The sequence below is a fragment of the Pelophylax lessonae genome, assembly GCF_965119305.1.
Source record: "Pelophylax lessonae genome assembly, chromosome: 1".
In the NCBI taxonomy this organism is placed as follows: domain Eukaryota; kingdom Metazoa; phylum Chordata; class Amphibia; order Anura; family Ranidae; genus Pelophylax; species Pelophylax lessonae.
Genome location: NC_138768.1, coordinates 863,051,079 through 863,076,262, shown reverse-complemented (window position 1 = coordinate 863,076,262; position 25,184 = coordinate 863,051,079). Strand labels below are relative to the sequence as shown.

The 25,184-nt window shown below is 43.8% G+C and overlaps 1 protein-coding gene across 1 annotated transcript in view; it reads left to right on the top strand.

The window, feature by feature from the left end:
* The window catches only part of LOC309550162 (von Willebrand factor A domain-containing protein 5A-like), a 52,241-nt gene extending 28,095 nt beyond the window's left edge, over nucleotides 1-24,146 (top strand). Inside the window, exons 8-20 of the mRNA XM_082250594.1 lie at nucleotides 135-223; nucleotides 5,089-5,233; nucleotides 7,816-7,895; nucleotides 8,299-8,413; nucleotides 9,960-10,118; nucleotides 11,266-11,366; nucleotides 12,101-12,303; nucleotides 12,426-12,506; nucleotides 14,311-14,358; nucleotides 16,253-16,336; nucleotides 18,631-18,776; nucleotides 19,455-19,581; nucleotides 24,043-24,146. Coding sequence (XP_082106720.1) covers nucleotides 135-223; nucleotides 5,089-5,233; nucleotides 7,816-7,895; nucleotides 8,299-8,413; nucleotides 9,960-10,118; nucleotides 11,266-11,366; nucleotides 12,101-12,303; nucleotides 12,426-12,506; nucleotides 14,311-14,358; nucleotides 16,253-16,336; nucleotides 18,631-18,776; nucleotides 19,455-19,581; nucleotides 24,043-24,122 — 1,458 coding nt within the window. The 3' untranslated portion in view covers nucleotides 24,123-24,146. The remainder of the gene's footprint in view (nucleotides 1-134; nucleotides 224-5,088; nucleotides 5,234-7,815; nucleotides 7,896-8,298; nucleotides 8,414-9,959; nucleotides 10,119-11,265; nucleotides 11,367-12,100; nucleotides 12,304-12,425; nucleotides 12,507-14,310; nucleotides 14,359-16,252; nucleotides 16,337-18,630; nucleotides 18,777-19,454; nucleotides 19,582-24,042) is intronic.
* Nucleotides 24,147-25,184: the final 1,038 nt, after the last annotated feature.

Below are 25,184 nucleotides of genomic sequence, written 5' to 3'. Positions count from 1 at the left end.
CCCCAGATAGCAGGGATTGAAATGGACTGGGTTCCTACCTAACTCATCGAACACTAGAGCATTTTTGGCCTTCCCCATGGTTGTATGGTATTTTATAAACCTAAAGCTCTGTTTTTTAACTATCATCCCTCCAGGAGACGTTGGTTCTTCTATTGAAGAGTTTACCCCTTGGATGTTACTTCAACATCTACGGCTTTGGCTCCACGTTCGAGTCTTTCTTTCTGTAAGTATAACCGTAACCTGTGGTGTAAAAGGGAACCTCCAAAATTGCCCTCTAGGGCAGTGGTTCTCAACCCTGGCCTACAGGGCCCACTAACAGGCCAGATTTGCAAGATAACTGAAATACATCCCAGGTGATATCATTTGCTGCTCAGTGATTGCAGTACTCTAGTCTGCATCTCCCCAAGGTAATACTTAAAATCTGGCCTGTTAGTAGGCCCTGAGGACCGGAGTTGAGGACCACTGCTCTAGGGCAGCACAGGAGAGCTGGACCATGGTAACGATGTAAAAATATGCAGACCTGGAATTCTTTAGGCTACGTTCACATTTCTTTAGGCTACGTTGGGCGTAGCGGATCAGGCCCCGATTCTGCCCGCGATCTGGAATCATTGCAAATCGCGGGACGCCTGTGCGTTGCCCTTGTTTGCAATGGCACCCCAAACGCTGTGCGATGTTGCCACGATTTCTGCCCTGCCGAATCGCGGTAACATCGCGCAACAGGCGGAAATCGCTGCAACATCGCACCGCGTTTGGGGTGCCATTGCAAATCACGGGCATCGCACAGGCGTCCCGCAATTTGCAATGATTCCAGATCGCGTGCAGAATCGCGGTGATTCTGCCCGTGATCCGCTACGCCCACATGTGAACGTAGCCTAAACGTTTATGTAAATGTATCACCTTGTAAAACAACCCATTCAGTTTAACCACTTTACCACCGGAGGATTTTGCTGTCTTCCGTCCAGGCCACTTTTTGCGATTCGGCGCTGTGCGACTTCAACTGACAATTGCGCGGTCGTGCGACGCCGTACCCAAACGAAATTTACGTCCTTTTTTTCCCACAAACAGAGCTTTCTTTTGGTGGTATTTGATCACCTGTGCGATTTTTTACTTTTTGCGCTATAAACAAAAAAAAAGCGTTTATTTTGAAAAAATAATATTTTTAACATTTTTTTTATATGAAATTCCCCCCCAAAAAAGATTTTTGGCCAATTTGTTTTCTGCTACCTATGTTTGGTAAAAAAAAATCGCAATAAACGTATTTTGATTGGTTTGCGCAAAAGTTATTGCGTTTACTAACAAAGGGAAAGATGCGGAGGGAGGGGTTAATGTATGCCTGGTGCTTACTGACATGTGTAGGGGGAGGTGATTGAGTGAGTCAGTGAGTCATGGACAGATCGGATGTCCAGCTATGCTGAACACTCCGATCTGTCACTATGGAGATCCGCCCGCTTGTGTTTACACAGGCGGGCGGATCTCCACACTAGATCCCCGGCGATCGGGGCAGAGCAGCGGCGATCGCCGCTGCTCCTCCCCTGGCCCGACTCCCGCTGTGAATGAAAACAGCGGGAGCGAGCCTCCGGCGGCGCGCAAGCGCCGCCCAGAAGAGGGAGTGTCTGACGACGTAGTACTATGTCGTCAGACGATAACGAGCCACTCTGCCGCAGTAATATTACTGTGGGCGGAGGTAAAGTGGTTAAAAATGGAAATGAAAGGCATAACATTTGTGTATAGATAATAAAATATTAGAGATCCTCCCTTCTCTCCTTTCTCTTTCTCTTTCTCTCTTGCGTGGTCTTTTGCGCGCGCGCTGTCTTTTTTCAGTGATAGGCTGTGCGGGGGGGGGGGGGTCAGAACAAGTCTCATTGGAGGGCAGGCTGAATTCTCAGCACAGCTATAGAACTGACCACACTGTGCTCTCATGCCTAGTGTGGTTGGTTTGTAATAGGAAAGCAGAGGGACTGGCAGGAACACCAGGGATTTCACACAAAGGAAGCCATACAAAACAGGAGACCATTAAAAAAAAAAAAAAAAAAACTTACATGGTACAGCAGCCACATATCAGGAATATGAAAAGTTGGGTTTGCATATTTAGGGTGGTTTTTGGCAATACTGTGAGATGAACTAATTTCTGATTGTACAATGTGTATGTGTAAGGGTGTATGTGGGAGAAATTACTTATCTACACAATCTGTGCTAGATATAACCAAAAATTGAGCCTCGGCCAGAGTTTTTTAAATTGCTCCCCTCCCTCTGGAAACTTGCCAATGTTATTTATAATACAGACACTGTCACCCAAATGGTGTTCTTGAATCTGTCACGTCATGAAAAATAACAAAGCATAACACCTGGGGATACATTGGCACTTGCAAAACTGGAGAGAACACAAAAGAGGGAGTGGTGGCTCAACAAGCTTCTAAAGATGTATACTACAAAGCCAAAGGTATGTAGACCCTCCTCCACCTAGAGAGGTTTCCAGTGAAAGGTACAATGGAGGCCCAAATATTATTTTGCAGTGCCTTAACATAGTTGCTATTTTAGGCTTTGTAGAACGCAACCTAAGATCATTGCCATACATTGTGGCGTGCATGCGTTTTTGCCTTGGTGTGTTGCCTTGGCATGGTACTTCTCCACGTATTGCATGTGTTATGAAAATGCATGTAGCTGTCCCCCCTTTTTTTTTTTTTTTTTAAAGTTAATAGCATTTGTCTTTAGAGTGACCTTGTATTACTGATTGATCCTGCCGGTTCCCCTATTCCTAGTATTAAACTGACCATGCGAAGCATGGAAGTGGATCCATGCTAGCGTGGGCAGTTTACGTAGTCCTGTTTGGAGATGCAGGCACGCTGTGCAAGCACATAGCATGCCTGTAGCTTCCATGGTCCATTCAAAACCATGCCCCTTGCCATAAGGCCACCGGGTCCGATTGCGTTGCATCACTATGGAAATGTGGGTGCTCATTGGCAAGCGTCTCTTCGGTTATGTTGTGAAGCCCCCAATATAAATATGCCTATCTGCAGGTCCATGAATTGCTCAGGAAGGAAGAGCCCTCACGTGACCTGAAGCTTTTTAAAGCTGATCAATGCAAGTTTTCATAAAATTCAAAGAGGGCTCTATTAAATGCTTGCATTGTATGTGGTCTTCACAACCTCTTTACCTAAAATGTCTTTGTATGCTGTAACATTAAATGTCCAATTTGTCAAATTAACTTTGACCACAGTGTGGGAAGATCCCCCCCCCCCCCCCTCGTTTTTTTTTTTTTTTTTCCCAGCATGGTTGTGCCTCTGTACAAATCATTCTCTCAATAAGCTTCAAACAATGAAGATGTGGTTTAGCTAATTTGGGGTTGAGGAACTTGAGTGCTGCACAAGGCCCTTACCTCAACCCTACTGAACACCTTTGCTCCATAAAGACATGGTTGCACTAGTTTGGTGTAGAGCAGGGGTCTCAACTATGGCTCCTCAGTTCAGGAACTACAATTCCTAGTCATGACTGTATGAGTTTTACAATGCTTCATGCGACGTGTAGTTTTGCAACACCTGGATGGTTGTAGATTGGAGACTCCTGGTGTAGATGAGCTCACGTGGTATTCAGAGCTCTGACCTAAACCCTACTGAATACCTTTGCAGTAAACTGAAACACTAATTGCAAGCCAGGTCTTCTCATCCAAAATTAGTATCTAACCTCCTAGGTCATGTATGCATAGGGCTGTGCCTGGGCACACCCTAATCACCCTGTGTGGCACATATTCCCCCTGATTAAACCCCTGATATTTCACCAAAACACCCTAAAAATTTGTAAAAATAATATATAAAATAAACTACTGACACCATCCACTGCCCTACTGACACCGTCATTATATTTACACATGCAACATTATGTGTTTGAGCTTTGAGGTGCACACCCTAATGCAATAGGCTGCGCACACCTATGCATGTATGGCTAAATGGACACGCGTTTCCAGACTTTTTTTTTTTTTTTGTGGATGTCCTTCCAGATGAACACTGGCCAATATTGCTACAAAGGGAGGCAACTCCATATTAGTAGCCATGGTTTTGGAATGGGATGTCCAACCATCTCGTACTGTATATGTAGGTGTGATGGGTCAAGTGTCAACTATTAGCCATATAGTGCCCAGTGTATTCATTGCATACCAATTCTGTTCCAGTGACCATGTGCCCTAAAATACCACAAGACTTGGATGATCTAGGTAAACTATGGCTGTAGAATCCTTTTCTACTAAGAATGGAAGAACAAGGGAGTACAAAAGGAATAATTGCTCACCATGATTAAACAACCAAAAGCAAACCTGCATCCTTACCAGCTTACTTGTTCTAAGTCAGTGACTGAAGTCATGAAAGCCACCGGATCAGTAGGGCCTTCCTTAATAAATTGTAAGCTCCCCTACATCCTCTTGTACCCCCATTTTATATGGTAAGCTTTTCCTCTTTTTATCCCCTTTACCCCAATACAGGGGTCTCCAAACGTTATAAGAAGGACCTCTTTACTGTCTTTCCAACTTTAGGGGATAGACTGTGGGCAGTAGAACTAGAAAATGTCCTTATGTCAGTGAGGGAACAGTGCCCCATAGATGGTGTTGTAGGTGGAATAGTGCCCCACAATTGGTGTAAGTGGGAGAAATAGTTGCTCATATCAGTGGGAGGAACAATACCCCAAGGGCTGGATAAAGTAATGCAAAGGGTCACAGATTAGAGGTTACTGCCCTAATAAACTGTAAGCTCTTCCACCTTCTGCATCCTCCATATATCTGAATACATTGTAAGCTTATTTGCCTTCTGCATCCTCTTTAACATCCTAATGGATTGTAGGCTCTTCCACCTGTTTTTTTTTTTTTTTTTTTCCTCCTTTTTTTTTTTTTTTTTTCTCCATTTTACCCAAAAGTGTAAGCTCTTCTACCTTCTGTATTCTCCAATAGATTTTTACCCCCAATAGATTGTAAGATCTTCCACCTTCCTCCATTGTATCCCTATATGCTGTTCTTTTCCAGTCCACAGAAGTTACTTTTTCTTCCATTATTTGTGAAAGTTAGTCTATTTGTAGACTTGTATAAAAAATCCAGATGTTTTACAGGGAAAGCATGGAGTACACACAGGAGACTCTGGAGGCAGCAGTTGAGAAGGTGAACCAGATGTCAGCAGACTTGGGAGGAACGGAGATCCTGGAGCCCCTACAGAAAATCTACAAAACAGCAGGAAGACCCCAACACCCGAGACAAGTAAGATGATTCAGAAATGAAAACAAAACGGGTATCGCATTTAGGTTTTGCATGTGTACGTCCATCAAATAAACTTTTTAAGGGTTTTGTTCTTGTTTAACATTAGTAATACAGTATCTCACAAAAGTGAGTACACCCCTTTTGTACACTTTGCTACAATGTAAAGTAGTGAGTGTACAGCTTGTATAACAGTGTAAATTTGCTGTTCCCTCAAAATAACTCAACACACAGCTATTAATGTCTAAACCGCTGGAAACAAAAGCGAGTACATCCCTAAATGAAAATGTCCAATTTGGGCCCAAGTGTCAATATTTTGTGGGGGGGCCACCATTCTTTTCCAGCACTGCCTTAACCCTCTTGGGCATGGAGTTCACCAGAGCTTCACAGGTTGCCACTGGAGTCCTCTTCCACTCCTCCATGACAACATCACAGAGCTGGTGGATGTTGGAGACCTTGCGCTCCTCCACCTTCCATTTGAGGATGCTCAATAGGGTTTAGGTATGCTTGGTTAGTCAATCTTCTCTACCCTCCACTTTTTTAGCAAGGCAGAGGTCTCCTTTGTTGGCATTCATGGTTCCCTCAATGAACTGTAGCTCCCTAGTGTCGGCAGCACTCATGCAGCCCCAGACCATGACACTCCCACCACCATGCTTGACTGTAGGCAAGACACACTTGGTCTTTGTACGTCTCACCTGGTTACCGCCACACACGCTTGACACCATCTGAACCAAACAGGTTCATCTAGCTCTCATTAGACCACAGGACATGGTTCCAGTAATCCATGTCCTTGGTCTGCTTGTCTTGAGCACACTGTTTGCGGGCTTTCTTTTGCACCATCTTTAGAAGAGGCTTCCTTCTGGGATGACAGCCATGCAGACCAATTTGATGCAGTGTGTGGCGTATGGTCTGAGCACTGACAGGCTGACCCCCACCCCCCCCCCCCCCAACCCGTTCAACCTCTGCAGCAATGCTGGCAGCACTCATACGTCTATTTCCCAAAGACAACCTGTGGCTATGACGTGGAGCACGTGCACTCAACTTTTGGTCAACCATAGCGAGGCCTGTTTTAAGTGGAACCTGTCCTGTTAAACCGATGTATGGTCTTGGCCACTGCGCTGCAGCTCAGTTTCAGGGTCTTGGCAATCTTCTTATAGCCAAGGCCATCTTTATTTAGAGCAACAGTTCTTCTTTTTTTTTTTTTTTTTTTTTTTTTTTTTTTCATAGCCTCAGTTCTTCGCCATGTTGAACTTCCAGTGACCAGTGTTAGAGCGATAACACACCTGCTCCCCATTCACACTTGAGACCTTGTAACCCTAACGAGTCACATGACACTGGGATGGGAAAATGGCTAACTGGGCCCAATTTGGATATTTTCACTTAGGGGTATTTTCACTTAGGGGTATACTCAGTGGTTTAGACATTAATGGCTGTGTTTGTTTGAGGGGACAGCAAATTTACACGGTTTTACAAGCTGTACACTCCATAACACTGAAGAAATTACACTTTGCTACAATGTAGTCACATGAAAAGATATAATAAATTTTAAAAATGTGGGGTGTACTTTTTTTTTTTTTTTTTTGAGATACTGTACATATCATTTATACACGCTCCTTTCAATCCCAGAGCCTCTGGTTTTTGTATCCTAGACACTTCCAAAATGTAGCGCTACCTCCAGAGGAGCTGCTTGAGTAGCTGCTTCAGTATGTTTGGTTCTGTACTCTGCCTCTCAACCGTAAGAACAGTACCAGCACCTCTGGCACACCTAGCAAACTGTGTAAATGCAAACACAGCAATAAATGGACACCATCTATGGTGAGCCAGCAAGTATCTTTACTGGGAGACTTTTCATAATCAAACAAGAAGCAGGTGACCCAGTAGTTAAAGCTAACAAAACTCAGTTCTAGAACAGTAAAAATCAGGAAAAAAAAAAAAATCAAATGTATTTCGGCAGACAAAGTGATGCACAGTGTGCTGGTAGTATCCTGGTAAGCCAGATGGATACTGTGACTGTGCAGCAGGGTGTATTGGGCCATACACACTATATAATTGTCTTTAGACTTTTTTCCTTTAGATTTACGAAAATATATAATATGAGGTCAAATCTAAACACTTTCAATTTGTATGCAATCAGGCAGGCCCTTGCACTACATAGTTGAAGGTAAATCTAAAGGAAATCTAGCAACAAAAGTTGTGTAGTGTGTATTCAGCTTAAGTTTACCTACCTTATGTCCTCAGGAAAGCCTTGAGATGCACATGGGCCCCCCTGGAGCCAACAGGCGTCTCTCCTGTGTGATTCCTGGCAGCAGGAAGTGGGGGCACCCGCTACATAAATAGTCACTCATCCAACTGTCCATCCAGAGCCTCTGGTTTTATAGACCAGGTACATCCTAAATCTAGAACCATTTATCCAACTGTCCATCCAACATCATGCCTATTTCAATTATTTTATCCATTCACCCTTCGGGGTATTTTTTTTTTTTTTTTTTCCAAGGGCTAGATTTCTGGAAGTTTGTGGTTCTGAAGGTTTTTGATGAGATGACTTCAGTAGCATTTGTCCTAAATATTGGGTGGTCTTTCTCCAGGTCTTCGTCTTCACAGATGGAGAAGTTGGGAACACGCAGCAAGTGATAGCGGAGGTCCAGAGAAATGCACACAATCACCGGTAACTTTCTGTCATCTTGTCTATGTAGGGATACTGTGTCCTATTCAAAGTCCACTGGCAGACTTAATTTTGTTTGAAGTAGTCAGTTTGATTCTGTTTAAAATGGGGGGTCTCAACACTTTTCAAACAAAGGGCTGGTTTGCTATCCTTCAGACTTTAGGGGGGATGAATTGTAGCCAGCAGGGGGGTAGAAAATGTCTCCAGACAAGCATCAGTGAGAATAAACATGGCCTCGAAGTTGGTGGTCAGTGGGAGGAGGGGTGCCCCATCGGCTAGCAAAGGGTCACATCCAGCCCTCTGGCTGCAATTTGGAGACCCCTGATTTAAAATGACATGCTATGGGTAATATCCTTGCGATGAATGCAATCATTCCTTTCACAGTTTGTTTTATTTACAATTGCAGGTGTTTCACCTTTGGGATTGGTGAAGGAGCCTCCACTGCTCTTATTAAAGGCATGGCCCGGGTAGCAAGCGGCAACTATGACTTCATTACCGGAAAAGATCGTCTGCAGCCAAAAGTGCGTTTTTTTTTTAACTTTGATACTCAAATGTTCATGTGTGCAAAGATTGAGCACAACAAACAAAAGGTCTAAGGGTCCAAATTACTTTCTTTTGTAATGAATGTATGTTTAACTTGACCATCCAATGCATTTCATGGGGTCAAAGATCTTCCCCCATCTCATCCAGAGTTCATCTAGATTTAGCTAGGGGCTCCTTTGAGCAAGGTGCAATTTCTTGTTGCCACTGAAACCAATGACCATTTTAACTGAGGATTATTGCCATCGACCACATGGTAATGCAATTCTTCTCCTTGACCATCACACTAATGTACCTGTAGTCATTTTTAGCAAGGGTTACCTGAGACTGAAACATTTTAAGGGTTCTGTTAAGTTGAAATAACGGACATCTACGCCAATCAGGTTTGCTTTAGTCTCCATAGGTTTACTCAGAATATACGCCATACAGCGGGTCCACATCTTCCAAAAGATGTGACCCAGATTACATTTTGGTTACAGCTTTTATAGTACATAAACGGGCACAAGCCCAAGTTACAGATTACACAAGGTTTCACAAGATTTCATAATACAGTCTAGGCGGATGACAATACATTCCTTGTGGAAAATCCCAATTACACATCGGGTCATTTTGACCCAGCAAGGGCGTAGTGACAGGTTAGTCTGACAATTAAAAAAGATTGAATATGTTAGGGAAAATAACATTTTATGGTAATAAGGGGCTTGTTTTCATAAACATTTCTTTCTGGGAATCTTATATCTTTGGCAGAACATTTCATACCATCTGGAACACAACTGGGACACAGCTAATAAATACCAACTAGAGTTCTAAACATTTAAGAATATATTCTTTAGTATATTAAAGGGGACTCTTTACATATCTTGACAGTTCCTCTGACTTAAAGTTTGAGAGGCTGTGATTCGGATAGTTATAAATCTACAAATTCTTTTATTGGTTCAATTCATATTTGGGTATAATTTTGTTTTACAGATTACTAAAATTGACTCTGGTCCAACAAAACATGCTTGTTCTTGGTAGCTCAGCATGATGGTCTATGAAGGCCTAGAATTGGAAACAAGAGTACGCATTTTTTATAGATCAATTGTCAGACCAGTTGCCAGAGGCCAACAACCCTCCAATGCAACCTTTTTACAACCTTCAACCAAGAAACTCTTGAAATAACTTTCTGTTCTCAGGAAATCCCTGCTAAAATTTGCTATATCTAAAAAGTCAGAATACATTAGTGTGATAGTCAGTGGGAAGAATGCTCCTTACACTTGTGATTTATTGGGAGAATTACCCCTTACAGATAGTTCCCACTGACATTGATCTTTTTAGCTATCTAAGAGGCAGAAACTGCTCAGGGAAAACCCCTGGAAACCTTTGGAAGAACCCTAGAGTTCCATGGAACCCTGGTTGAGAAATCCTGCTCTGACTACCATTAGTCTGCTTTATAATACAAACCAAATTTCTGAACCTAACCTCTACTATTAAATTCCAGTGTAGGAATGCCTTGTATGTTTACCTCCTGCTTCCTTTCTCCTTCAGGTTCTGAAAGCTCTGAAATGTGCCTTACAACCAACCATAAAGGAAATTTCCCTAAACTGGACCCTTCCTCCTGATGTGGAGCAGAATTTGGTGTCCCAGGCCCCCACTGTCATCTTTCAGGGTCAGAGGTCCATAGTCTACGTCCAGTTCAAGGGAAAGGTGACTGTTGTACTTTTTTTTTTTTTTTTTTCTCAAGATTTCAAATTCAATTAAAAAAATATATATCAATCCAGTCTATATAAAATCCTTTATGGGCTGCAAAATGTTGACTTTTTCAAAAGGTTTCCAATTAAGTATTTTAAATTTGTATAAAAAAAAAATCCATGGTGACCCTGCCCAAAGGTTTCTGAAGAGGCACTTCCTATTATGGGGGGGAGGCAACGGTCTCCCTAACTGCTTCTACATTTTCCTGTCACATTCTGTCATGTTGGGAGTCTGCAAGCACCCATGCTGAGTGACACATTGACCAGGCAAGGTCCACCACTGTCATAGTTACATAGTTAGTGAGGTTTGAAAAAAGACATCAGTTCATCCAGTTCAACCTATGTGTGTGTGTTTGCTGTTAACCGTACATTGTATACCCCTGTATGTTGTGGTCTTTAAGGTGCCCATCTAATAGTTTTTTTAGATGGGCACCTTTTTTTGAAACTATCGATGCTCCCTGCTGATCCTATCAGGAAGCCAATCCTGAGGATTGAAGGGTAAGGATGAGCCAAAGGTTCAGACTGCACTTTTGCTGTTCTGGTATTGAGATGAATACCCAAACATTTTCCCCCTGTTGGAGCCAAAAACCCAAACCCAGCTGTGAGGGTTTAAACCCACCACGTCCCTAGGAACCACTTAGGTCACTGGTGATGCCACTTAAGTGACAGGATTGCAGTGGCATTTCTGCTCAAATATGGCCACTGGCAATAATTAGGCAATGCCATGGATCAAATAATGGCCATGGGTTTGCAAAAGCATTTGGGGCACAGTGAATTTATTTCCATTGTGGCTATTGAGGAATGTAGTTTGTACCTGAAATGAAGCTTTACGTTCAGAAAATCCAGTGGCATAGAGCAGTGGTTCCCAACTCCGGTCCTCGGGACCCACCAACAGGCCAGGTTTGCAAGATAACTAAATTACATCACAGGTGATCTAATTTGCTGCTCAGTGATTGCAGTATTCTAGTCTGCATCCCCCAAGGTAATACTTAAAATCTGGCCTGTTAGTGGGTCCCGAGGACCGGAATTGAGAACCACTGGCATAGAGTAGAAAATATCTAATACTTTACATAAGTACCATTGTCCTATTTATTTTCTTTCAGCTGGAGGAGAAGGAAGTCAAGGTCTCTCTACAATACAATTACAAAGATGAAATTTTAACCAATGAACTGCAGTTTTCTCTGAAGATGAGCAATGTAGAGAGGTAATCAATCCAGGGGCAACATAGAGAGGTAGTCAATCCAGAGACATTGATAAAGGTGACAGGGCTGGAATCCTTTATTAGGTTCATTTGAAAATCCCTTTTTGTGTAGGAAGCAAGTCGGGTTGAAAATACAAATCCATCTAGTTCAGCCAATAGAAAAAATTAGGAAGAGATTGAAAGCCTCCATTTACACAATACCACACCCAGCGCATCCAGAGTAAGGGAAAAAACTGTGGTCCAATTTGCTCCAGATGGGCGGGAGGGGGGGGGGGACCTTGGAAACCTTCCTAATCCCCTGGGGGACAATCGAATATTCCCTGGTGGTGGTAACCTCTAAATACTCATATCCAGTTATATTTAGTAATGCATCCAGCTCTTTGTTGAGACAAAAATAAAAAAAAAAATCTACGGAGCTAGCCAGAACTAGATTTTGAGGGAGTCTATTCTACATTTTCACAGCTCTGACTCTGAAGAAGCCTTTCTGAATGTGGAGGTAACATTTATATCCTGTCCCAGTGACAATAATTTTTGCTAAGACAGTTGTCACTGGGTCAGGGACATCCAGTATGACAATACAGAGCAGAGAGCATTTTCAGTCAGTGTGGTTCTACCCCTTTTCGCACCTCATGGGCAGATCAGGCGGTACTTCCCTTCCCCTGGGTGGAAGGACCCTGTTTAGGGTGTGGCTGAGTGGTAAGGGGGTTAAGCCTTCTGTGTGTCCCCTCTGTCCTCAGGCCAACCATCCACAGACTGGCTGCCAAAAATCTGATTTCTTTCCTGGAATCTGAAGAAGAGTCTGAAGAAGCGAAGAAGAAGATCTTGGACACCAGTCTGCAGTCTGGTGTTGTCTCCTCTCTCACAGCCTATGTAGCTGTCAACAAGGACACCAAGACACGTGTGGAGGGTCCTCCTGTGCAGAGGTTGTTGCCTCCAGTTGGTATGTTTTTAAAACGAATGTGAATGTACATGATTTTTTGTGTGTTTTGGATTTAAAGCTCTGTTGTGTGCCCATGGTGTTGTCCAGAATTCATAGCATTATGAATTTACTTTTTGTTGCAGCCATGGCCTGTCCTCAACCGGTTTATTGCTATGCTGGCCCAGCACCGATGTTGGCTCCGCTTCCCATCATTCAGTTGGCCGGTGAGTTCAAAATCTAGAAAATCTATATCAAATGGTGACTTAGGAACATGCATCTCCAACATGTTCAGAATTGCTGTAGAGGTCAGAGCCAGTGACATCAGTCTCTTCACCAGAGGAGCTCACACTGATGGTGGGGTTGGTTTTTGTCGTGGGTGTGGTGATTTTATATAGCTCTGACCTATTCCATAGTGCTGGACAGGGATCACTGATGCCCCGTACACACGTGCAGATTATCTGCAGACTTTTTTCTGCAAACTTACCAAAACCATATAATATGAGGTCAAACCTAAACACTTTCAATTTGTATGCAATCCGGCAGGCCCTTGCACTACATAGAAAAGGTAAGTCTGCAGACAAAAGTCTGCAGATAATCTGCACGTGTGTATGGGGCATTACCAGTCAGTCTCTGCAGCAGCAGAGAAGCTAACGCTCTGTCACCGGTTTAGTGACTGATCACTAGTGTCGGGGCCACTAAAATATATGTAGCATTAGCCCATGCGGCTCAAAAGTATTGGAATCTTTACCCATAAAAGTGGGGCCCTATTACCACTTTAACAGTGCATTGACACCTTAGGGCAGGGGTGTCGAACTCCAATTTTAAGTGTGGGCCACATCCGCGTTAGGGTTGTCCTCAAGGGCCGGTTGTATTTGTAAGACTATGTATCTACTTGGATACCTAGGAGTACGCAGTGTACAGAGTAGAGTTTACAAGTGCACAACATACACATTGCAGAGTTCAGTGGTGCACTGTGTACAGACTGCAGGGTTGAGGAGTGTATTACATACAGAGTGCAGGTTTTATGGGCGCGCTACGTACAGAATGCAGAGATAAGTACGGGGCATGCGGAGTACAGAGTTCCCCCCCCCCCCCCTCACCCCTCAAAAAGCCTCCTTGCATCTCATCGGCCTGGCTCTAGTACCTCCCCAGCAGCGTAGGTGGCTCTCTCTCTCTCTATTCTCTACTCTCTATTCTCTAAGCACTGCTGTGCCCCGCCGTGATTGCATGCAGGGTAGGCCGGGATCTGCAAAAACAGGAGGTGACAAGCCAGAGTTCCACCACATTCCAGCTGGAAAAAAAGCCCTGGGTACAAGGGCCACATGAAATAGCCTGGCGGGCCTGATTCTGCCCGCGGGCCTTGTTTGACACCTGTGCCTTAGGGGCTCATGTGCTGTAAAAATAGCAATGCTTATTCATCCTAAATGGATGTGTTGACTGTTTTTATGGTGGTGTCGATGGATGCATTGCATTATGGGGAATGTGCTTTTTAGATGGGTGGGCGCGTTGAGGGCCCATTGGAAATTAAAGGGTTTTCCCTACAAAACGCATGCACACAACTCTCTCCCCTGCGTAGAATAGAGAACAGTGACAAACAGAATCACAAAGGGTAAGGGCAGTGCGCATATAAAAATTAACATTAGTGAATTCACAATATTATCCACATGAACAAAGTGCTCTTGTGCTCATTAAAATGTCACTAAGGACACTCGTGCAAAGGTGATCAACAATAAATCTGCTCTCCTCTGTGCATTTTTAAGTCTACGCACTGCATTTATCAAGTGTTGACTTCTAAGCTATCCGAAGTCCACGTTTTTGTGGAAGCCCCACCCAACGCATTTCATCATAAACCTGCAACATCAGGCAATGTGATTTCACTTATTTAATCATTATATTTATCTGAATGCTGTCCTTGAATAGATATATCTGTGCAGTAGCACCTTTTTTTTTTTTTTTTTTTTTTTTTTTTTTTTTAGCAGCTAAACGCAGGTGCGGGAAGACTTTAACAATGTGTTAATCTTCTTCCAGCTGTTGGGGCAGACCTCGTTGAGTCTCGATCAAATGGAGTTCCACAAGGTAGTAGAGGATCCACTTGTGCTCCAGGCCTACTCTGGCACCTTTTTGTTTACATGTAATGGTATTTTTTGCTAGAAAAAACTTGGAACCTCCAAACATATTTTTAAAGCAGATGCCCTAGAGAAAAAGCTGGTGGGGGTTCACAATTTTTTTTATTTTATTTATTTATTTATTTTTTTGTCCCATGGTATTTTCACAATTTTTTGGGGGAAATATTTAACTTTTTGGAATTTATAATGCAAAAAAACACAATATAACACAATTTTTTGTTTAAATATAGAGGTTATGCCGAGTAAATGGATACCAAATATCTTGCGCTTTAAAATTGCACACGTGCAATAGCAACAAAGTATGTACAATTTACTATCCTAGGTGATGCTTTAAAGCCTTCACAGGTTACCACTTTAGATTTGCACAGGAGGGCTAATGCTAGAGTTACTGCCCATGATCTGACATTTGTGGTGATGCCTCACATGTGTGGGACGATCGAATTGCTTGCATTCGGGACTAACACGTGTGTTTGCCTTTGTGCGCTAGCATGGAGAAACTTTATTTCCTATCTAATTTTATTTTACTTTTTTATCTTTATATTGCTATTAGTTTTTTATTTTGATCTTTTTTTTTTTTTATTTACGGTCGCAAGAAATGTAAACATTGTTGTGACCGGTACTCTTTATGGGGAAATCTGTCTCTAAGGACCCCCCCCCCCCATCCCTTCTCTGCCCTTAAAAGCATTTGAAACGCCAAGATAGTGTGTGTGTGTGTGTGTGTGTGTGTGTGTGTTACTTTTTTACATGTCGCAGTTGACATCCAGGTAAACCAGAAGTGATGTCAGGCCATCGCTTCTGGGTTACCATAGCCAAAAGGCAATCCAGGCTTTGTTCAGTTCTTCAACCAGCTGGCAGATTGGCCAGCTAGTTGCTTGGGTCTTGGTGGGACGGGTTAGCCCAAGGAAGATGCACACTGAGAAACGGGGGGGGGGGGGGGGGGGCGTCCCCTTCCGTTGCTAGAAAAAGCAATCCAGCAGCTTGTTAGTTGCTAGGATTTCTTAAGAGTGGACAGCCGGCTCTAAAAAAAAAGGGGGTACCTGGCAGGCATCATCCCATCATTACCACTTGAAGTCCAGCGTTTGGGTAAGTCGCTGGTTGGCAAGCGAGTATACAGAACAAACATGTGCTTTATAATGGCTACCTTTGGGCCTGCCTGAGTCATGTGTGTTCTGTGACTTGATTAGGGATCCCTTGTCTAAGAGTCTTAAGTGTGTGTGTGTGTGTGTGGGGGGGGGAGCCTTGTTTGGGATGGGGGGGGGGAGCCTTGGTTGGGAACCAAAGAACCTGTAATTTGATCTTTCTGTGGAATTAAAGGTTCTTGGAAAATGGATAATATAGTGTGCTAAGTGTGAGACCTTTTGTACAGCTTGATATGAATTCTGAGTTGGCCAGAAGGTCTGCCCTGGTAGTCAGCAGTTTGAAAAACCATGTGGCCCACTGACCGTGTGCCAGTGACTCATTTTATCACCCCAAAGTAAATTCTATGGCACCATTGGGTCATTGTTTTTAGGAGGGAGAGAACCTGCAAGCTTTCCACCTTCCCAGCCCCTGGCCTGACCAGGCAAACCAGTCCAGACCTTAGTTGGGTCCCACAAGAAAGGTCTGTGTCGTCCTTGTGGTGGGTATTGGGTGGTTACCACCATTCTAGAGGACACTTGTGTAGCTGCACAGTCTGCTCCTGAATGGATATGTATGAATGTGCCTTACACTTAACAATACTGTATGATGTCTTTTGGGGAACAGGCTTTGGCAGAGCAAATATAATTTGAGACTTTAGTAAGTGGTTGGCTCTGTGGGGGCAGTCCTCAATTTTAATATTACAGCTCTTAATTGTATCTGTGCAGACATTGGCCAGGGTGACTTGGACAATGCGCCCAATCTGGCAGGAGACCTCTCCTTCCGGCGGCTACCAGATGGCATCCCACAAGGTAATGCAGAGTATTCACAACACTTAAGACAAATGTATTATTTTTTTGTTTTTTTTTTTACTTCTATGTATCCATAATGTACCAGTTTGTAATGGAGCTGTGCCTGTGTTCTGTGACATTTACTACAGAGTGCCTTGACCTGCCAAAGGGTGATGGCACATTCTTCTATGAATTCTTTGGGGTAGGTTTATTAAAGGCAGTTGCTCCAGAGCTTAGTAAATAAGCGAAAGATCTGTTGACTTCCAACAGAGCTTTTGCTCATTTACAAAGTTCTGGAGTGTAGCACTGCCACCTAAAGAGCTGCTGAGAATTACACTTTCTTGGGTCCCCCTGGGTTACAATTAGCAACTGACGGTAGATAAATGGTAATAACAGTTCTTGGCTCAGACAATAATCAGTCCAGGGGATTTGGTTTTTGTGTTTTATTTAGAACTGGGATAAGAGAAGGGATGAGTGGGGATACTCCAACTATGAACTATGCACAAACTTTAAGGTCAACGATCTGTAGTGTGCGGCAAGGCCGCTGCTTCACCTTGCCACAGAAGTGAAGATAACTAGACTGTTGCTGTTTAACCCTGAGAATATTCAATTTGGCACCACCTTTATTACTGCCTCTCTGCTACCCTTCCGCTGACTCTAGCCACTGGAGTGATCCCCTTCCTGGGCAGACCCTTTGGCAAGCTCCCCTGTACTCGCGAACACTGTTTTTCCAGAGTTGCTCTGCCTTCACCTCCACAGTCAGCTTCACTGGACCTCTGGGTTCAGCCACACCACACCACTGGTTCACTAGGCCGACTGCCTGTGACCACCTTCCTCAGCATACAGAAGGAGAGACTGTCAACCCTCCTTCTGGGACCTGGCTTCCTGCCAAAAGACCCTCTGTCACATGTGCCCTTGGCTTTTATAATCTATCCCAGGATGCACCACTCTCGGTGCCAACCCACTGGGACAGTTACAAAGCCTGTGCGTCACTGGATGGGTTTACTCCACTGTCCAACAGGCTCCCCTATTGGATACAGTGAGGACACTCCTTCAGACCAAATGAATCGCACATGCAACAGGCAAAACTAACAATCGGGCTCCCCTGATAAGCAGATGGAGCTGCTAAGCTTTTATCCACCTAGCACCTACCTAGGAGGGTGCTACATCAGCAATCTGGAACAATCATGTGCAAGAAATGCATTTTAAGGTCACCCAATGCTCCGCCCCTTTTCAACAATGTCATCAAGACGCCGTCTGCCACCGCGACTCGGGAGTATTTATTTCTTAAGGGGAAACGACAATTTATTTTTAAAGCGTGCGTTTAACCTAATAAAAACAAATATTGATCTTGTTTCCCTAAAGCATGCTATACAGCACGGTGCTTGTGCTGTGTTAATTGGCCCCTTCTATCACCAAAAATACCTGGCTGATCCTACCTGGCTATACCCTCCCCTCTGTAAACTGACCACAGTATACCATGGCTGCTGAGCCCGACACCGTGATCAGTCTACATGCCTCCGTCACCCGAAGCCCTCCTGTCCTCTTTAACCCCCTCCCTGCCTGTCTGCTACTGTGTCAGTGCCCACCCCCTCCCCTCCTGCTGCTTTAGTTTCATCTTAAAGTTTCATATCCTGTCTACAGTCTGTTTAATAATCCTGTGTGCCCCTGTCTTTTTTATAAAAAGCATTTCTTTACCAGTTTTCAGTGTGCCAATCTCCGCTCATGTGACCTGCCACCTCTCTCCTCCTCTCGGTGTCTCCTCCTCCTTTCCCGACTGATGGCAGTGGGGAATCCCTGGCCCCGCCCACTGCAGGCAGCTGTCAGATGGGGAGAGAAGAGAGCCGGCGGCTCCATTAACAGGGATCGGCACTCTAAAAACTGGCAAAGAACAGTTTTTTTTTTTTTTTTTATTTTTTTAAAACCCATACACAGGGGCACGGGCACTCTGGATTATTAAACAGACCAGACAGGGTAGTAAAGTGGCTGAACCACTTTAAAGGGAAGTTGAGATTCCAGGGAGGGGGGGGGCACTTGCAGACGCCCACGCTCTCATTTCCTGTCTCTGGGACTGGTGGGAAAGTTGATACGGGGGGGGGGGGGGGTTCCCGGGGGGGTTCCCAATCCTTCCAAAAATTATAAGAAAAATTGTTGTTGCCAAGCGGTAATGCTATGAAATTATTGGCCCATACCCTTACATAATGCTCTTTTAGCTGCTATAAATTCTGCTATATAATCTTGCTTGGTGAAGAAGCATCGGGGTTATCTCCATTTTTGATATTTTATTATTTTTTTTTTTTACATTTTTCGCACAGAACTGGTTACTCCTGTGACAGTGGAGACTCCTGCCCTGTACAGACTTATAGCTCTCCAGAAAGCAGACGGCTCCTGGGAAGCAAGCTCTGAATTTGCCACCATTCTAGGAATATCTGAAAATTTTGCAGAGAGTTCTCCTGTTTCGGTAATGTATAAATGCTGCAAAAGAATAGGGGGGGGGGGGGCAAATTTTCCTCATGCTTCAGGCTCTCTGGCTGACTCCTACTGTAGAAGTTGTGAACGGTTAGGATGTATCTGGTCTATAAACCAAATGGAGCCATTTATCCAACTGTCCACCCAGAGCCTCTGGTTTATAAACCAGATATACCCTAAAAATGGAGCCATTTATCCATATTGTATGCATCTGTTTAGTGTTTTTTGCTTTGTTGGTTCTCATTTGGGCAAATGGGCATGATGGGTGGAGGGCCTGTGGAAGTAACAAGACTGAAATACCACCTAGGCCGTGTTGGCTTCATATAAAGGCACCTCTGATAGTTTTTTTTTTTTTTTTTTTTTTTTTTTATGGCAGGGGTCTTCAAATTATGGCCCTCCAGTTGTTCAGGCACTACAATTCCCATCATGCCTGGTCATGTCTGTGAATGTCAGAGTTTTACAATGCCTCATGGGATGTGTAGTTCTGCAACAGCTGGAGGGCCGTAGTTTGAGGATCCCTGTTTTATGGCTAGTTGTTGTATTTACCAAACCACACATGGTTGTCCTAGTGAAGTGATATTTGTTTTCTTATGCTGTTCTCGTATAATTTAGGTGGCATATAGGTTGCAATCTACAGTGTTGTAAGAAAACTATCTTCTTCCTTTTGCAGAATGTAGGGGGATCGGTGTGGGCAACTGTCCTAGCGGTTATCTGGCTTCATGCTTCCTGTTTTGACCAGAGAGATGAATGGGAGCTTCTGGAGGGAAAAGCGGTCTCCTGGGTCAAGGACAGTGCGGGTAAGCTTACCACAGTGGGAACCAAGCAGAATGTTAAATGGGAAGCCCAATCGAAGACAATTTTGCCTTCCAATTCATCCCAAATACGTTGGTAGGGTTGAAGTTGGGGGCTTTGTAGGCCACTACAGTTCCTCCACACCAAACTGGTCAAATCATGTCTCGTACATGGGGACGCAGCCATACTGGAATATAAAAGGACCTTCTCCAAATATATCAAAAGTTTTGAAAAGCGTAATTATCTAAAAAAAAATATTTTTTTTATAATAAATATAGAAGCGCCACAGCTTACACACAGGCAATTTCTCCTTGTGACTGCATTGAGCCAATCACCGAGCACCAACTTGGTCACTTGTTGCCCTTACATGACTTATATATATATATATATATATATATATATATATATATATATATATATATATATATATATATATATATATATATATATATATATATATATATATATCAATCTCAAACACCTGATCGTATTCCTTTAGAGCAGTGGTCACATACTTTGGTCACAAATATATATTTGGAAAACTGCCAATGCAATATTATAATGCAGTAGGCAAATACAAGACCAGAACATGTGCTAGAGAGCTCTTGCAGCCAAATTGTGGTTCAGCCCACCAGACCGGTCACTGAAATGTTACCTTTAATCTAAATCACTCCATGCAATGCAGTTGGTAGTACAAGCAAACTGTGCCCTTTAGCTCAGGAAATCTCCTGTTCTAGAGGTCTGTCAGTAGGTAAATGTAATAGCTCTTACCAGACATTGGAGTAAGTCACACATGTGCAAGTCTCAAGTCTTAACCTTCAAGTCTCAAGCAAGTCCCAAGTTACTGTAGCGAAAAGCAAGCAAGTCGAGTCCCTGCTAGAAGTCAAGCAAGTCAAGTCACAAATCAAGTCAAAATTCTGATCTACCCCAATTTTCACCTTTTTAAATCAGTTAAGTCAATGGTCAGGAAAGGTTTTGTTAATTTTCAACATTAACAAAACTGCTTAGTTCTTTTTTTTCGTGGCATATTAAAGAAACACTTTGAATGCCCAAACAGCTCAAAATCCTTCATCCGGTAATGTTTCAACACCACAGTCACTAAAAACATGTTAAAGCGGAGTTCCGGCCTCAAAATGCACTTTGGGCCATCCGCTTGCTCAGTGTCAAGTTGTCTCAGTGTTTTTTTCTTTTTTTTTTTTTTTTTTTTTTGCATGTTATTGAAGAAAATATACTTGTCTATCTTCCTCTTCCTCCCTCTGCGGCCCGTGCCATCACTTCCTCCTTGCATTGATTCCTGGGAGCTGAACGTCATCGCTTCCAGGAATCAATGCGCCTGCACCGGCCCCGCTCGTCACTTCAGGTGCGGCGCCTCATTCCCTGCTAAACAGCTTCTGGGCATGCCCAGAAGCTGTGCAGGGATGGCACTCCTGCCCCAGAAGTGACAGTGGGGCCGGTGCAGTGCATTGTGGGACCGAAGAGGACTGCCTACACCTGAGATGGCAGCGCTGGACAAAGACATTTTCAAGGTAAGTATTTCTCCTAAAAGGTAAGTGCGACCCGGGACAGATCAGAGGCTATCTATTGTGGAATGCACTAGCCCTGACTGTCCCGGGGGTATTTTTATTGAAAAATACTTTCAGAGGCTGTAACTCCGCTTTTAAGTATTTCCATTGTTAAACAGCCAGTGTTCTAAAAATCAAAACACACTGAGGTGTTTTAAGTGACTGTGGTGTCAGAAACATAACAGGCACATTCATTTTGCTTTAACACATCTTGAGAAAATGCAAATATTTAATAACTTAAAAAGTAATTTCAAGTCAAATGTCTCAAGTCAAAGTCAAGTCTCAAGTCATGAATACCAAGTCAAAGTCAAGTAGAGTCTTTTATTAATTTTAGTCAAGCAAGTCTCAAGTCCTCAAACTGCTGACTTAAGTCAAGTCATGTGACTTGAGTCCCCCACCTCTGGCTCTTACACTCATGTCCTGAACTTTCAGCAGAGTTGCAGGGGGTGATATGACTCTGGTCCTAGAGCAGCCATGCAGTCACAGGTGTCCGAGCCGAGGTGCAAGGTCAACCTTTTCCATCATAATGGTGGTAGACCACCTACAGCGCATGTTGTGATGTACATTCACAAGACAGTGGTCTGGCCCATTCTGAGAGGTGTAGTCCATGTCTCTGGAAACGGCTGATCCTAGTTTGGACACTAGAGATCTTTCCTGTGTCTTGGGAAAGAACTCTTCTCAGTAGGAACCCTGGCAGGTGTGGACAAAGGAGAGTGGCAGCATTGAGTGGGGACCGGGAGTTGGCTGAAGACTGACTGACTGACCCCTGGTAGTGAAGCAATGGGCCCACAACCTGAACACCTAACTCAAGCATGAACATAATTGTATGGACCTCACCAACACGCATGCCCCCCTAGTTGCCAATTTCTCCAATGTGCATTGATTACCATTTTTTTTAAAAGTGAAAGCAAAGTCCACTTTGTAACTTTACCTACAGGTAAGCCTATAATAAGATTTACCTGTTGGTATAGTTAATCTCCTAAACTTGCACGGTATAGAAGATATTCACACAGCCTGCAGCCAGTGATGTCACTGGCCCATGTGCTCTGATGGGACAGCATACCCGTGCCATATCCTTAAAGCTCTGTGTCAGAATGAACCCAGAGAGACTAGGTGAAGATGGTGTCGGGGAGCCATGAAAGAGTTGAGCTGGAGAGCTCTGTGTACAGGTAAGTCTGTCATAATGTGCTAGTATGCAGTGCATATTAGCACATTATGACTTAAACCTGCGGGGATCTTCTTTTTCTGTGCGTGGAAAGGCCGATGTCCCAATACTTTTCACAATAGTATGTATGTTTCCATTATGTATTTAGGTGTGCAAATTAGGGATAGACCGACTCGGCAAGGCCGATATGCACTTTCCCTGATGTATCGGCCCCGAAACTGGCTGATATTTTTGTGACCTCATTCTGCCTTCTTAGGCCGCCTCCCTCTTCTGGAGTCGGACTAGTCTCACGGGAGTGTATTACAGCCATACACCCACCCACAGCAGCCCTGTGCCAGCCAGCCACATCCACAGGCCCTGTGCCAGCCACATCCAGACCCTGTACCAGCCAGCCAGCCACCACAGGGTGCCAGCCATTAAGCATTAAACAAAAATTAACATGTTCAGTACCAGATTTGTGTCAAATTGTCTTATTTTTCAAAACTTTAAATGTACATATCGGCCCATATCAGGGATATGTAGGGACCAAAATATCGGTATTGGTCTACCCCTAGTGCAAAGCAATGGTTCACTTTTTTTTTTTTTTTTTTTATTGTGCAACTATCTAAAAACGAAGAGGTTCCTTTAAACAAAGACTGTTGTGGCCCTGTACAAGTTGTTGGGATAAAGGAAGCTGTGTGCGCCACAGCTTACACACAGGCAGGTTCTCCATGTGACTGCATTGAGCCAATCAACGAGCACCAGCTAGGTCCCTTGTTGCCCTTACATGACTGTACCATATACTTTTTTTTTTTTTTTGCTTCCGGAATGGTGGGCAAATGAAAGGCAAGTTCTTAACTTTTGCAGCTTCCTGTGTCACCCACCCCTCCCTCCCACAATAACTCCGTAAAAGGTATTCTCCCATCAACACTGGTTGTAGGAAACCAAATTGCTCCATCTATGGCCAGCTTTATTAGGCGATCAATCCCATTTGCATCAAATGCTGGAGTGATTTGGTGTAGACAGGAAGTGCCTGGGGGAAAAGGAGAAAACTGAATTCAGTGGGGGGAAAAATGTATACAGAGCAATCAAAATGCCATCCAAATGGGTCTTGGATGTACCGTATTTTTCGGCGTATAACACACACTTTTTTCCTCCTGAAAATGGAGGAAAAAGCAGCAGTGCGTGTTACACGCCAATATAAGAAAAAAAGCCCAGGAAGCAGCGCCGAGAGGTAGAAGGTGGTGGGCCGGTCCGAGGAGAAGGAATGATGAGCTTTCATCGGAAGTCCCACCTCCTATGCCGAGCCGTGTGGTGTGACGTCTATCATAGGTGCCGGGACTTCCGATGACTGCAATAGCTCGTCCTCCCTTCTCCTCGGCCTTGCCCGCCCCCTTCTACCTTTTCGGCGCTGCTTTCTAGCCTTTTTATTAAAAATGGATTTGGATAGTGTCGCTGGCGAGGCTGCATTGGTGGGCACTGCGCTGGCGAGGCTGCATTGGTGGGCACTGGTGAGACTGCATTTGATTAAAAAAAATGTTCTGAGTTCAAAGCTGTTTGTTTTAAACTTCAGCTTTTTTTCCTGATAAAATTTAGGTGCGTGTTATACGCCGATAAATACAGTACTTTAAAGCATGTTCTTGCTTCCATCATGGAGAAGGCACCGCTTTTGGTTTATGGAATGTCGCTGTTAATTCCTAAAAAGACCATTTGTAATCCTACGGGGGAAAGTCACTTTTTTTTTTTTTTTGTCTTCTCAGGTTCCTCCCTTGCAGAGATGGTCAAAGCTGGAAACGAGTTTTTGAAGTCATCAGTGGATGTTGCAGTTTTTGGTCTCTGATTTGTAGCTGGCGAAGTCTTGTGTAATAATAAAAGCAGTGTTACTGAGGATTTTGGCCTGTGTCTTCCTTTTTACTTATGTTCTATGACTGAAATCCTAGTCTTAAGACTGTCATTGTTATCTGTCATGATTTTAGTTTTTCCACGGCTGGCTTCAAGCCAGCAATGACTCGAGGTCCCCCTGCAGCCAAACTGCCTAAAGGGGGGAAAAAAGCACAAAGTGCCTACCTCAATCCTTCTCAACCAGGGATCCTTCAGAGGTTGCTAGGCGTCCCTTGAGCTGTGACTGAATAACCTCCCATTGGATGGTATCTTCTAATTCTGGGTCAAACACCCACTTGGCTGGGCCAGTTGCACGATGCCAGTGATCTTTTTAGCTGTCTGTAAGGGTGGCATTTTGACCATTACTCTAAGTGGGGTGGGGGCATTTTTTACGACTGCCCACCAATGCAAAGTGTTTTTCCAACTGACCACCAATAAAATGGTTTTATCAAGGGTTTCCAAAACCTAGAAATTTTGAGTTTTTCTGGGGCAAATGGGTTAAAAGGGTGGCCTCTAGTACCTGTGAGTCCAGCAAGACCTCACTTTTTCTGCTGCTTCTGGCCCCAACACTGTGGCCAAGGGACCAAAAATGCAGGAAGCAGAGGTGCCTCTGCCTGGGTGGCCAGTCTGGGTCCCTGATTCTTGTACTCTGTTCAAAAAGTTTGGAGACTCCTGGACTAAAGGGCCAGTTTCCCTGAAACTTTAGGAGCGTTGGACTGCATCTAGTTGAGTAGAAAATGGTCCCAGTATCAGTGGTTGTAAACCATGTCTGACTTTGGTGGGTGGGAGCAAAAAATATAATTTTTTTTAAGAAATTACCGTAAAAATATTTTCGGAGTCCTCTGACAGACGCTGCCTCTTCCAAGTTTCATCACTATTGGGTAATGGCACCCTCTGCAGGAGCAGGCTAGGTAGTGAAACTTCATTAAAAAAGCTTTAACTAGACACCTTTAGGGGCTGTCCTTCCAGACATTACCCTCAGACACTTAGAGCTTACTAATCAGTTTCGTAGAAAGCGGTA